The following is a 14,490-nucleotide window of genomic DNA, read 5'->3' on the forward strand; positions in this document are numbered from 1 at the left end:
CTGAAACAGAAGGAGATTTTTTAGACTTTTAGACATTTAGACTTTGAGCTTGTTGGTGTGTGGGTCACAGCAGAGCTGGTCACTGAGAGCAGTCAGGCTGGTTAGAGAAGTATGGTGCTCACTGGGAGCCCAGGACGCTGGCTCTGTGAATGTTCACCATCTTTGTTAGCGAAGAAATAACCTTGCCTTAGTGGCTGAATAAGCTACTGTAATGAATAATGGGATCTGTTATCAAGATACAATAATTATAAAAAATGAAAAGGATTGGAGCTTATAGAGTAGCCCTGATGTAACTCAGAGGCAGTGCCATTAGTTTAGGGGATATTACTTTGTCTTTCCCACTTGCTCATTTAGTTTTGTTGAACTATGCCATATGATAGGTCTGAAGATTAATGTTGTTCATTTATCTACAGAATACATGTGACATTGATACAAGCAGGGGCCCAGCAACCTCCTTATCTCATGTTCTAGAAGAATCATCTCTGAGTTGGAGGGCCTGCCTTTCTGCCTCCGGCCCCTGCATTTTGGTCCTTTAATAAAGAGTGCCAGCAAGCTTTGTTCTGACAGTGGGACTTAAAAAGTGGACAGTGCTCACTAGAAACTGATTAAACATCCCACCTTATTTTGCATAATTGCCAAACAGCTGTCTAGTGATAATGACTTTAACTTATTACCAGCATGGGATATATTCATGCAGTTTTCCTGGAGCTGAAAGATTCCCCATCTAATTGCAATTCACTGAGCCATTCAATGCCCCTAAAGAGAGAGTACTGCTTGGAAAGAAGTCATTAAAACTTTCAGATTTATTTTGGAGATGGGAGACAGAAATGGCCTTTGGGTTTTTTAGGCATGTTTATTCACCTCTGACAGGTTTGGGGGTTTAAAAACATTTTAACTGAATTAGCTGGTGAGTCACTTAGAAGGGGGTGCTGAAACAAACTGAAATATCTGGGAATTAAAAAATTATAGTAGATGCAGAAGCCATATGTGTTTTTAAATTAACAGGATGACTCTGAAGTCTTTACAAATAACAATTACTGCTTGGAGGGTAGTTCTGTTGACTCAAAAAAAATTGACCCATTTATAGTTAACAGATAATCTCAGCAAAGCAAGAGGGTGTTATTAATTCAAAAGGATTTAAAGCTAGTGTTATGTACAAATTATTATAATTTAATTGTACAAACAGGTAAACCATTAGAACTATAAAGTTTTGCTCTTTAAAAAGTGAAGTGATAACGGTGCCTCTGTTAATAAGCATGGCACTTGCTTTTGAGGAAGGAAAAATAAAAGTGAAGGAAGGCAGGGAAACTTCTCTCTGGAGATTGCCTTTCACATGACATTGTTTCAGAACTGGCCTGTGCCTGTCTTGACTATTGCTTTAGTTTTGGTTCCAATGAATGAAATGTTTTCTTAAGTGTCAGCTACTATTTTAAGAAAGTGTTTGGCATCTGCCTCCAAAACAAGGGATTTGCCTTAGTTCAGTGAAAGGTTTTTGTTTGTTCATTTTGCTTTCCTTCCAAAATGATGCAATATGGAATAAAGCCCAACATTTTGAATACGTGGGACTTGTATAAATTTTGCATGGTGCATAACCTCCTTCTGCAGTGCCAATGTACACTGAAATGAAATTTCAATGAAATTAAAATTCAGTAAAAGCTGAATTTCCTTTTTATTTTTTTCTGTATTTTTTCCTCTCTCCATGTTTTTCAATACCAAACCATATTGGTTGTTAAAGGGCCTCCAGTTAAAAAGATAAAAAAGAGAGCAAGGGAAAGTCAGAAACCTGAACCCTAGTCATCTGTGTCCTGATGTTAAACAAAGTACAGTATCAAGCTGATATAGCCTTATTTGTTGCCGTTTTTCAGTTAAAATGCAGAGCATAGTATATTTTGTGTAAAAATCAGTGCACATTGTATGTTATGGAATTTTAATCTCCAAATACTGGTTTAGTTGTGCTCCAATTCAAGCATGATTATTAATACTGAAATTGTGCAGAATTTGTACAATGACCATTCTTCTGTGTGCAGCCTCAGTATGTAGTAGTGGGACATGTCCTCTCTCATGCAGGTAGCTAATGCTAATACCATTCCCTGTTTTAATAACAGAATGTGTAGCACAGCCTGGACATTTTGATTCAATGTTGGGTGTTTCTGTAAAGACATCACTTTTTATTAAGCTTTTTTACCTTGCTGCAGGATGTTATGTCATGTCTGTTAACCAAGAACATTTGAAGCCCCATTTCAACTGCCTTATACTTTTACATGAATGAATTCTATATCATGGCTGTCTGCCTCAATTTAGGTTTGCACGAGTCAGAAACTCTGCAGTACTTTGAGGAGGAAAGTGAGTGATATTGAGACTCAACTACCAGCTCTACTTGAAGCCAAAATGCTGGCTGTTTCAGGTAAGTTTTAAAGTGATGAGAGGGATTAACAGTGTTAAGGAGTGTATTAGAGTAGTTATTGACCTCTTCATAACACACTTGTTAGGGAAAGTTGTTCATGTGCTTGAGTAGAGCCCTTGAAGTCGTGACCAGCCTGGCAGAACTAAGCTATGGCTATGCCATGCCTTGTGTAATGTACTTCAGGTCCCTCTCCACAGTTTGGAACTACTGGCAAAGCTGATGTTGTGAGGTAGACCATTAACATGCAAAACACATGGTATTTTTCCATAGGTGAAATTGATGTATAATCATCAGTAGCTGTTCCAGGACTCCTCGAGTTACATTCTTGGAGCTCTCTAGCTAAATTGTAAATGTATACCTAAGGTATCATAATTACAAGTCTGGCTTTAAATGACACTTTAAAACGGAATACAATAATTGGCAGCTTCTGCTGTTCAGATCATTAAACAACTAATGTTGGCAGCAAAAGAGCATTTTCATCCTTGGAGCACTCATGCATATTATTTACAACCAGTAAACCACTGAAATGTGATTACAGAGTGTGATACATAACAGCCTTACATGCCACTTGCTTGGGATGGCTGCACTGTTCACCAAGGAAAAAAGGCAAATCAGCCCGTTCTTTTAAGTTGGAAGAGGTGGGTTTTCTTATTCAGCAAATGTTTCAGTAGGTGTCTCTCTGCTAAACACCTGCCTCAGAGAGGAAGCTGAGTAGAAGGGAATGTGGACTTGAGTGCAAGGAGTTTTCCAGTGTTACACCAAGTAAAGAAAGGCTAAAAGATTTTTGCTACATGTCAAGACGAGATTTAGCTCTCCATATGTGATTTACCTTTTCAATTATATATAAGGATCTATATTGCACACATAAATGATTTTAAAATGAAACCTTGGGCAGTCACATGTTTTGTTTGCCAGAAGTGGATAATGTCAGGCTTGAGCAAAATCTTAAAGGAAATTAAAGCCCAGATCCTGTGTTGGTGCTGAGCCAGTTTCCTTTCTTCTCATAATACCTTTTTAAAATGGAAATCCTCTTTATTTTTCTCTCAGCCTGTAAGAGGTAAATCAGGCAATTGTCCTTCTCTCCCCTTAGACTGTTTAAATGTAGGTGACTTTCTCACTTTCAGAAAAGGGGTTTTATGGCTTGGGAACAAAACAGCCCATTAACTGGACATGCAGTAGGAACTACAGACTACATGTAGGAAGCAGTTGGCCAGAAAAGCTGTATCTCAGTCTGACACTTGGAGAGAGTGAATGACAGCTTGAGGATCATTTCCAAAACATTCATAACAGCATTTTATACTTGGTAGCTCTTAAAAGAGGTTGGTTGTTTCAGGAATGAATTCCAAAGTCAATTTAATGCTGCTCTTTCTATAAACTGGTTTTTACAATTCTTTGACTGCCTTTCTATGCTTTTTAAGAAGTATCAGTGCAATTTCTTTGTGCTGATAAAAACCCTGTTTCTTCTTTTACTCTTGCTTCAGGGAATTTTAATGACTGTGAATGGTACAATCCTAATTTGTTACTAAGGCAAAATTCTGCATGGCATGGTTAAAAATCAAGGATGAAGAGTAATTTGGTGACAGTGGACACTGTAATTTCTTTACCTCATTGTAAGATACAGATACATTTAGTCAATATGGTGGTACTTGTTTACATAAAATGCAGAGTTGTATACAGAGGACACAGGGGAGATAGAAGAATAAAAAGAAATTTTTTTTCTCTGAAGACCTGAAAGTAAAAAAAAAAAAAACAAAAAACCAAAAAATCTGAAAACACCAGAAAGTCTTAGAGCATAAGGTGAATAAAATCAGAAAAGCCACGATGCAGAGTGAGTTGGAGCTAGCTAGCAGAGAAGCAAATCAGGAAGATTTGTTAAATGCAGAAGAAGAAAGAGGAAAGAAGAGATGAAAATAGTGGGGGTTATGTTGTTGTCTTTTGGGTTTTTTTTGTTTTTTTTAAACTTTATAAGGCAGAACCAGTGGATAGTGGATAATGGAGAAGGATAAATTGCTTTAGTTTCTGTGTATTCATGTGTTAGGAGTAAATGAATGACACCTCTTAAGGAAAGCATAGTTAAGAAGCAGGTCTTAACCTTCTAAATACTGGCTAAGATTTAAGCAAGGTACTTTATGTGCATATTCCCTGATCTCTCAGCCAACAGTGTTAATGAACAGCCTGAGTATGCTCAGTTGTTAGGAGTTGGAAGAATGTTCCATTGGGAAATATTCAATTATTTAAGGACAGTCTTGGAACAGCATGAAGTTCAGAAAGAATTATAGTGTGTGCATATGTAAATATGCAGTAATAATATAGTTTAGTGGTCATATTTATGTGTTTTCGTTTAGTTTGGGAACATCAGGAAGGGTTAAATGTCTGTTACTACTTCTTATGTAGCAGTTAGATAATTCATTCAGTTTCTTCAATGGAATCCTAATGGACACTGAGAACAACTGTTTTTCTCTATACAGTTGTCACATCACTTTTCATTGAAGTAGCGTTTTTCTTGAGGAAGCAGTAAGAGTTCAGTGACTTGGAAGAGTGTCGAAGCAAAAAGGGACTTTTTGGGACTTTTTCTCAAAAGTTTGATTAGATGAACGAAAGAATAGAATTACTAAGTGCAAATTAGCTTCCAGAGCTTATACGTGGTGGCCTAATGATGTAATGACTTGGAAAGCATGATCTATACCTCAGCCTTTAATGGCTATTTTAACAGCTTCAGACAACATTCATTTGCTATATGGACTGTACTTTCTAATACAAATACATTGATTTAAAATATTGACGTATTTGCACCAAAAATGTAGAATTTAGTTGATATTATTTTTGGAGGAAAATACCATGATAAATGCAATGCAAGCAGAAGTTCTGTTAGTCTTATCAATTGAACACCATGGAATTTAAGGCTATATGATAAATGATACTGTAAAGACATAAGAGATAATACTATGCATATAGATGCCTCTCCCTCCTATTATTTTATTCTGAGAAGAAGTATAAAATTAAATTTGCAAGAGAAAAAAGAAAGTTTGTGAATACTTGGATTATTGAAGGCGATAAAATAAATTAAATTAAAATCCAGTGAACTTTCTTATGGGAAAAAGGGAAGAAGTCCATACTTACATGTTCAAGAAGTATTTCTATCAACAGTTACAGTTCAGAACCTTTATATTAACACCTCACTTACATCTGATTGGCCTGTTGGGACAAATAACTAATGGTTAATGCTCTGGATATGCTAGTCCAGAATTTTCCTCCAGAGATAATTAGAAGGATCCTATATTGTTCCAGTTATTAAGTCAATAGCTTTAGGTAATTATAAGTAACAAGTACTCCTGATGCCATGAAATGTTACTGTTGATATGCACCTTTGTAAATTCTCATTGATGAACTATTATAGTTTAGCATCTAGTAGATTTTTCTTTAATTATTAAAAAGCCACTTTAATGTCAGTGCTTGGAAACCTGCATGTGATTTTTCCAACAGCTGCTTTTTACAGTAGCTCTTAACATGCTCATAAAATTTTGTAGTCAGTTATAGGGAGAACGTGTCAGTAACTGATACTCTGTTCTTTTTTTCAGTATTGTGTTACTATTTAGCATGAAACTTTTCTAGGGAATAAATTTCAGATTAAATAATTTGAAGCCGGTAAGAAGATTCAAATAAGATGATGTTTAAGCAAGTGTGAACATAACTGTACAAATACTGTTGAAATTATTTTCATACTTTGATCTGTTTTATACAAGAGGAAATAATAAGAAATGGTGTGTTTCTGTTGTTTCCTTGGTGAGAAAATAATTTGGGAATAGGAAGGAAGATGCAAACTAAAATGAATTTTTAGTCCTATTTCATCACTTTCCTATATTTGAATACAAAAGGTTTATGGAGGTACATTTTACAATGTTTTCATAGACTCTTTGAGAATTTTTTTCCTCTTGAGAATGCATATTAGCATGGAACTAGATAGCCAGAAAGTGAATTAATGGGAAGCTAAGGAGGCATGAATGAAATACGGTGTTTATTATCCCTGAGATGCATGTTGTTAACTTTCTGGTTTTGAAAACACAGATTAGATCCAAACACAGAAGTTAGAGTGAGGTGACTTGAAGTTTGAAAAATCTTTAAACTGTTTTATACCAGTAAAAGACCATGTGTCATGGTCATATAAATATCATTACCTCTATTTCATTAAGTACTGGCAAGTGGGAGCTGCTTGGAAATGATGTTGTGGGATGATTTCCAGCAGTACAATAATTATATATAATAATATAATTTCTTATGTCAATGTAAAAACACAGTTTTATAAATAACATGACATAAATACAAGATAGCATATTTCACAAAGCTTACTATTAGGGCTGTTGCCTGTTTGGCTGCTGTTTGATGCTCATTTAGGGCAAATTCTGCATGGATCCAACTGTAACAAATAGAGCCCCCAGCTTTCCAGATTTGGTGCTAAGTATTCCTGTTGGGAATGAGTGTGTTAGGGAGGGGACAGAGCCATCAGGCTGGAAGATGCCAGTGCAGGCAGAAGGACATTTTCAGCCATCCATCTGTGGTTTATGTTAATGTGGATGCCTTGTTTTCATGCTCCTGCTGTAGTCTGTCATTTCATTCAGAAATATGGATGGACACATAGCTCTTGGTATGATGTTGAGTTCTTCCCCAGATGTGCTGCATACAGCACTTAATTTGTATTTCTGTGGAAGGTAGTGGTGTTCCTGGTCTCTTCAGCTTTTCTGTTTCTGAGAATTGAGGTAATGGTTGAGGTAGAGACAAAAATAGCAATGCTCCTTTGTGCCGGCTCATGAAGGCTCAGTTTTTTGATGAATTGGGGTCCAATAGAGAGCTGCATCTTGTCAGATGATATAGCTATTACATAGATATTTCCTATTCTTGATTCCAGCAGCAGCCTGGGTTGATGGAGCAGAGGCATATTCAGATTAATTCTACTTCATGATTGCAGTGTCTGGTTTCAGCATTCAATGCTGTGTATGGTCATGTCTTCCCACAACACTCACTTTATACTCCATGAAATAAAATTTGCCACCGTGTATTGGTGCAAGCAGTGTACTTTTTGGCATGCCTGTTAACTAATTTGAAAAATAATAATGCTAGTGAGTCCCCCAGACCAACTCTCACATGGTCCCTCAGACTTCAGACAGCTCTGTGTTGTGGTTTGTCCCCAGCCAGAAGCAAATGTGGACATTCTCTCTGCTCACAGTAGGGGGAGGAGAATTGAAAAAAAAAAAAATGCAAAACTTGCAGGTTGAGATAAGAACAGTTTAATAACTTAATCAAAATAAAATATAATAATACTAATGAAAAAAATAACAGCAATAATAATGGTAATGAAAAGGAGAGTGAGAGAGGCATAAAGCCCAAGACAGGCGAGTGATTCACAGTACCTATAAAGTGATGCCTGCCACCCATAGACCAGTGCCCAGCCCATTTCCAGGCAGCTGTTGGTCCCTCCCAGCCAACTCCCCCCAGTTTATTTGCTGAGTATGACGTTCTGTGGTATGGAATATCCCTTTGTCCAGTTTGGATCAGCTGTCCTGGCCATGCTCCCTCCCAGCTCCTGGTGTGTTTGCTTGTGGAGCATGGGAAACTCAGATGTCCTTGATTTTAGGCTAACAACCATTCAGCAACAACTAAAACCATCAATGTGTTACCAACATTATTCTCTGCCTAAATCCAAAGCACTGTACCAGCCGCTAAGAAGAAAATTAACTCTATCCCAGCTGAAACCAGGACATTATGCTTTTTGTCTTTTTAATCTCATTTTCAAGTCAGACTGCGGGATGTTACTGGCTTTCAGTGAACTTCAAGGGTAATTCATTGTAGCTGAAGTTCCAGCATGATATGTGACCAGACAGCAGAAAATCTTTTCTTCTGTTGGAGAAGTCAGTCATGAAACAACTTTCTCTCTTTCACTCCTCTTACCTAAGCAGCTATCCCTGGAGCAGGAGAGAAGCTCAAGTTATCTCTTTGGCAGCTTCTTTTCTGTGATTTTGTGCTCAAAGGAGACATGTTGGATGAGAGAAGAGAAGGTGCTATCACCCTGCAGAAAGGTTGTGCTGTGGTCTGGAGTGCATGAGGGAAAACACTTGTGGAAGGGGACAGTGATATCTCTCTCCATTGTTACTTACTACTGACTTGAAATGTTATTACTTTGGGGTTTATTTATTTGGGCTCCCCACCATCCTCTTTTTAAATCTTTTTAATTATTCCTGAGTTGTTCCATGGTGACTGATTAAGTCCAGGTATAAGAGGCACTCTGTGACTGAGAATTGCTCCTCCAAATGTATGTCTGTGGGGTCTCTCACCTTCTTCTAGCTGACATTTACCTTTCAGAATTATATCAATCATGTAGTTGTGTTATGCTTCATAAAAGCATTGACATGTGTTATTGCTTAAAAACAATAATTGCAATTCAAATGTGCTGCATTTCTGTAAAATGTTTGAGGAGATGGTAGACTGTCCCTCATTTGCAGTTTATTTTTTCAGAGGTGCAAACATACTGGCAGTCCTTCCAGAATCTTACATTTCTGTCATGTCTTTAGCTTTTTCCCTTTCCTTTGTGTGTAGGTGAATGATATTTATTTTCTTCAATTTCTTTTGTGGTGTTGAAATCACTTTGTATCCTCATTAATCACAGGGTGGAAGATTTTCAGCCTTGAATTCCAGTACCATTGATAAATAATATGGTGGCAAATGCCTTAAGCTAAAATGCAAATTTTCACTTATGAATTATTAAAGGTAGTGCTGTAAGTATATGAAGAATTAATTTATAGATAATGATAAATAATGATCAGTCTATTCCTTGTTACATTTAGGCTAGTGTCAAATAGATATGCTTTATTATTAATGAAAAAAATTACTCCTTTATTTGTACTACAATGAATATATATTTTCAGTGGGACTTAGACTTCTCTCTCTGCTTCAAGCATAACTAATGCTAGCTGTGAATGTACATAACTTCTGCCATAAATTTGAGAAAAACTGTGAATAAAAAATTTGTGGACCCTTAACTTTGTCGTATATTTTGAAGGGGGAAATATTTAATAAAGTCTAATTAATAACATATTTCTTGTTTTTTGGTAAAATTGCACAGATTTCAAGCCGTATTTTTAATGAATTTGTTGCTGGCAAATGGTATCAAAATCATGATATTTTACTTCAAGGCTACTAAATGGGCCACAATCTGCCCAATACAGTAAAATCTGACAAGGAGGTGTTATAATGGGCATGAGTTTGTGGCTAAATCTATTGAAAATATATTTGATGTGCAGAGTACTATTTAGCTGTAACCATACAAGAAAAATTTTAAGAATAGAGGAAATTAGGGATATATACTAATGTTTACACTAAGTGAAAGCAATTTTATAGCTACTTTCTGCCTGGAGATTTTAAAAAAAATTTACTATTTTTCCTGTGTGGGTTGTTGTGCTTGATTTGGCTGGTATTTTTGGCATTCACATCAAGCTGCTGGAGCTTACCTGATGTCACTTTCTGTAGAGGATGAAGGATGCATGGAAGGAGAGAGCCCCAGAGGGCAAGATTAAGCAGGAAGATTTAAATTTTTTTGTTGCTGTCTTTTGAGGTGATGGTACTGTTCAGTACCTCAAAGTGAAGTGTACATACTCAGTTCCTCATGACAGTGCACTGCAAGCACATGTGCTGTTCAGAGCACTGGCTACTGCAAGTTTCCTGCCCCAGTTTTCCCCCAGCGTGTTTCTATGGGTGTGGATGCAGTGGCTAAAATTGCACATCTGTAGCAAGCATCACTGTGAGACAGAAGGAAAGATGGGAAAAGGGGCATCTTGCTCTTCAGTCAACTTCACAGAATCCTGCTTTAGATCAGAATCTTAGCTTTGTTTTCTCTGTAGGTATTTTCTGAGTGACCAGTCCTATTGGCTGCATGGTTTTTGAGTTTCCTGGGAAGAGTTAGACTGACTTAACTGATATCAGCCAATCAGAACCCTCTCACTGCTATGGCTGTGTAAAATATAGCTCCCAGTGGTTGACAAAGTAACAGCTACTGTGTTCATTTAGGCAAACCAATTATTAAATTATCAAAAAGAGGAATTGTAACATTTTGAGAGCATTAGCAGAATAAAATATCTTGACATATGTCTTCAGAATGTTTGTATGGTGTACATCTCAACCACAAAAAAAACAAACCACAGCAAAACAACAACAACAAAAAACAGCCCAGGAGGGCATGTTTTTCAATGCTGGCGGCTATGGATTATATATTAATTTTTAAATCAACCTTCTTATGGCATGTAGAAAGCAGTTACTTTTGTTACTGGGACTGAGATCAGAGCTCAAGGATAATGGTACTTGTAATGCCTGTGTTTTTATATGTTCTTCTGAATTTTCACTGCAGACTTACAGACATTTTTGCTGTCATGGGAAGCTGCAGCAGGTAGGGTGTCTTTGGCTTTTGGGTTTGTATCTGGTGCCATTTCCTTATAGTCTCAGTTTTGAAATAAACTCCTCTGGGGATTCAGATCCATTCAGTATGTATAAAACTTTGATATGCAATATCATACCTTTTTCCTTGCTGCCTTCTGAAATGTAACAGCAGGCTCCAGATTCTAATGAAGATTTTCTCACCTTCATGTTTTATTAAGGCTCCTGTGCTTTGATGCTTGGGATGAGTTCAGGTGGATAAAGGTGGACTCAAGTCTTGATGCCTTAGAATCATCTGAATATTTGCCAGTTTTCCAAGTGATTTTGTCTTGCTTATTTTGCTGCTTTGTTTTGCCCGTTTGGAAAGAAACATGACAAATTAGGGTAATGAAATTTGTGCTCTTGTTTCCCAGTAAAGCTCTGGTAAGCCATATGATCCTACAATTTGTAAAGCATGTTTATAGTTATTTAATTGGAAGACAGAAGTAGAAAATAGGGTTTTAGCTGGGACTTAGAAATGAAGGACTTCCAGTCTGTTAAAAAGAAACAAGAGAACGTCACCTTTAAATGAGGAAGAGGTTGGATGAAACTATCATAGCCTTGGGACTAAAGAAACCACCAAAAAACCAAATGCAAAGCAAGACTACCATGCTTAGCAATGTTCAGTCTTCAACTTCTGACTTATTTGATAAACCATTTTCCAAAATTTTGGTAAGTTCAAGCCTCCCTTTGGCACACCTGCCCTCATAGAGTCACTGGAGTTTGCAACAGCGCCTTTGCTCCAGGAGAATGGCTGTGGGTGTTTGGTGGAAGTGCTCCTGTTCTCTCAGGCATTCTGGAGGAATAGAACCTCTCCTGGCAGCTGCTGGTGGTGGTTTGCCATCTTCTGACCAGTGTAAACACGTGCATCCTGCTCTTGCTTCCTTGTCTTGAAGAAACTGAACAGCAGGCTAAGTGTTCTCTTTTAAGGCTTTGTGACCAACACTTTGACGCCAGGTCAAAAAGATGTAATGCCATAATTCAGGATATTCTGATGTGGATTTGATTGTTTGGATTGTATGTTAATACTTGAAAATAAACTTGTCAATTGGTCTATTGTGTCTAAGCAACAGTGTATCATATTGTGTAAACAAAACCAAAAAGAAACCCTTACCTCTGAATAATGCTGGTGGTATTGTAACGTGATTTCAGGAGTCTGAAGTCATTACACATACCTCAGAAGCTGATGAGACATTTGTGTGACTGGATTGTTTTATGTTAATATTTGCTTCAAGGCTAAATCTCCTAAGTGCCTTTACTTACTAAATACCTTTACTTATTAGATCATATCACCAAATTTTTGCTAATTTAGGATGATATCACAGCTTAAGCCCTATGCTAAAGGTTTTCTTTCTTTTATTGGGCAATTCTAAAATTATTTTTATCAAGAATTCTTTAGCTTGAAGTGTGGTGGTGGGGTTTCATTTTTTGTGTGTATGTTTTGGTTTGGTTTTTTTTCCCCCCAGCCAAGTATCTCAATCATTAAAATGACTCTGGTACATTTGTGCGAATGTAGCATTGTTACTATACTGCTGTTTGAAATAATTTAATGGCTGAGTATCTCACTGTCCTTTTCTATTTATTACAAAATACTTCTTTGCAAAGTAAGGAAACATTCCTCTCCAGCTGCTTATAAAAGTGGTTTTCAGAACAGTTAAGTGGATAAATGTTACTAGGCTACACTCTAAACCACTTGGGAGTTGAACTTTTTACTCTGTATCCCTGTCCAAAGGAAGCAGACATTTTTAAAAACTCCAGAATAGTGTAAGCTGGTGCTGCCAAGGCATTCTACCTGTCTGTGACATTTCATTTTTCAGGGAGAGCCAGAAGTGGAGGGTTGTGACTTCTGAATGGATTCTCTGAGAAGAACATCTCCCCATGGTCTTTGCTTGAGGTGCAGGCCATTTAAGAAATGCAATGTGTCATTCATAAACAATCTTTGGTGCTTGCTACTAAAACCAGCACAGGGCTGCTTTGTTCAGGAGGGAAATACTTCAGGGTCCAGCAGGTTGATGGCCTCTATTTCAAATGTTCATTGAGAGGTCCTCCAAAAGAAGAAAATGGTCTGATAGACCACACTGCGACAGTCATTGAATTACAGTATGATATTATTTGAACCCTAAGGAACAGGTTTCCTGAAAAACTGTAAATAGTATCAATAATTTAAGAAAGTACCATTTCTGTGTATGTAAGGTTGAATCAGCTACAATTATTATTCTTGTAATATTAATGATATGATGCTTGCAAAGCAGTTTTTCTTTTTTTTCCCCCTTTCACTTGCTGTTGGGAATTATAATTGCCTAATTTTCCAGGGTTGCTGTGTGAGCTACTGATGTTGCAAGTGTCTGTCTCATTGTCTTTTTCCTCTTTCTTCCCCTGCCCCCACGAAACATGCAGGAAGTAATTTTGGCACTGCAAAGGATCTTGCAGAAGAAATAAGATCATTAACATCTGAGAAAGAGGGACTGGAAGGACTTCTCAATGAGCTGTTGGTTCTGAGTGCCAGAAATACGCGAAAATTAGAGAGAATTAAAGATGATTACACCAGACTGAAAGAAGAACTTGAACAAGGAGAAACTGCCTTTGGTGAGTAGTTTACAGATTGTTACAGCTTTTTGCTCTGACCTGAACTCCTGAGGATGTGCTGGGTTTGATGAATCATTCTGCATTTCACAAAACATACTGATTGTCCTGAGGAAAGTCTGGCAGTGACCTAGAGAAGCAGTATGTTCAATATCCTCTCATCCTCCCCCTGGAGTTGGGGGAGGCCATGAGGAACAAGGGATACCCCAGCAATATACCATTCTAAAAAATCTGTTTTGGCCCAGTTCTCAAAGCCTTTCTTTTCTAAGCCCATTTTTATCACAGAGATGATGGGGCTGTGCTTGTGCTCCCATACAATGGAACACGAAGTCTTTATGCAGAATCAGTAGATGTGTCTGGCTGTGACAATAGGAACATGTTTAGTGTATAAAACCAGATGTTTAGTGCATACATATATAGCACATTTGGTGGTGGGTCTGAATGTATGAGGTGCAAGAGACTCCTGATTCTGAAAGCAAGAAGTCTCATACTAAACTTGTGTTTGAGGGAGAGTTTAACCAACTTGCCAAGTGCTGCTCTCACACAACAATGAGCAGTGTGCTTGGGTTGTAGTGTCATGGTGGAATTGGGGAGGTTGTCTGTGATTACTGGGAAAGGTACTGACAGATTATCAAAGAGCAGATTCATTCCTAGACTTGACTTACTCTCTTGCCTGCTGTACTCACTCCTGAAGTTGAGGCAGATAAAATGGCCTTGCTGCTTGCTTAGAGTGAAAAGGCTCAGTAACATTTGATTGACTACAAATGTACAGTTACTGTAATTATCTCTAAACTAAATACAATCCTGAGAGCTACTTTAAAGCTTTAGGATTTTGAGGTGTCTTTCCTTTTTCAGGATCTTATGAGCAGTAGGCTGGGTGGAGACAGGAAGGTGGTTCTGTTTTAGAAGCATATGAAGCTTCTTCATAGGCAAGCAAATAAGCAAAGAGCTATCTTAGAAACAAAAAGATTTGTAGGCAGCTGAATAAATCTAAGACAATGTTTTAAAAATGTAAAGAATAATATATATACACACATACTTCTAGA

The 14,490-nt window shown here is 37.4% G+C and overlaps 1 protein-coding gene across 3 annotated transcripts in view; it reads left to right on the forward strand.

Annotated features, from left to right (window-relative positions):
- The window catches only part of DISC1 (DISC1 scaffold protein), a 172,935-nt gene that overhangs the window by 59,951 nt on the left and 98,494 nt on the right, over nt 1-14,490 (forward strand). For all 3 annotated transcript variants that reach the window (XR_008483208.1, XM_054280106.1, XM_054280105.1), the window contains exons 8-9: nt 2,302-2,404; nt 13,259-13,447. Coding sequence is in view for 2 of the 3 variants with exons in the window: in XM_054280106.1 (XP_054136081.1) it covers nt 2,302-2,404; nt 13,259-13,447 (292 nt within the window). In the remaining variant the exon portion in view is untranslated. The remainder of the gene's footprint in view (nt 1-2,301; nt 2,405-13,258; nt 13,448-14,490) is intronic.

This window comes from Melozone crissalis, unplaced genomic scaffold (genome assembly GCF_028551555.1).
Source record: "Melozone crissalis strain CALT ecotype California unplaced genomic scaffold, PUWL_Pcris_2 ptg000027l_1, whole genome shotgun sequence".
Classification (NCBI taxonomy): domain Eukaryota; kingdom Metazoa; phylum Chordata; class Aves; order Passeriformes; family Passerellidae; genus Melozone; species Melozone crissalis.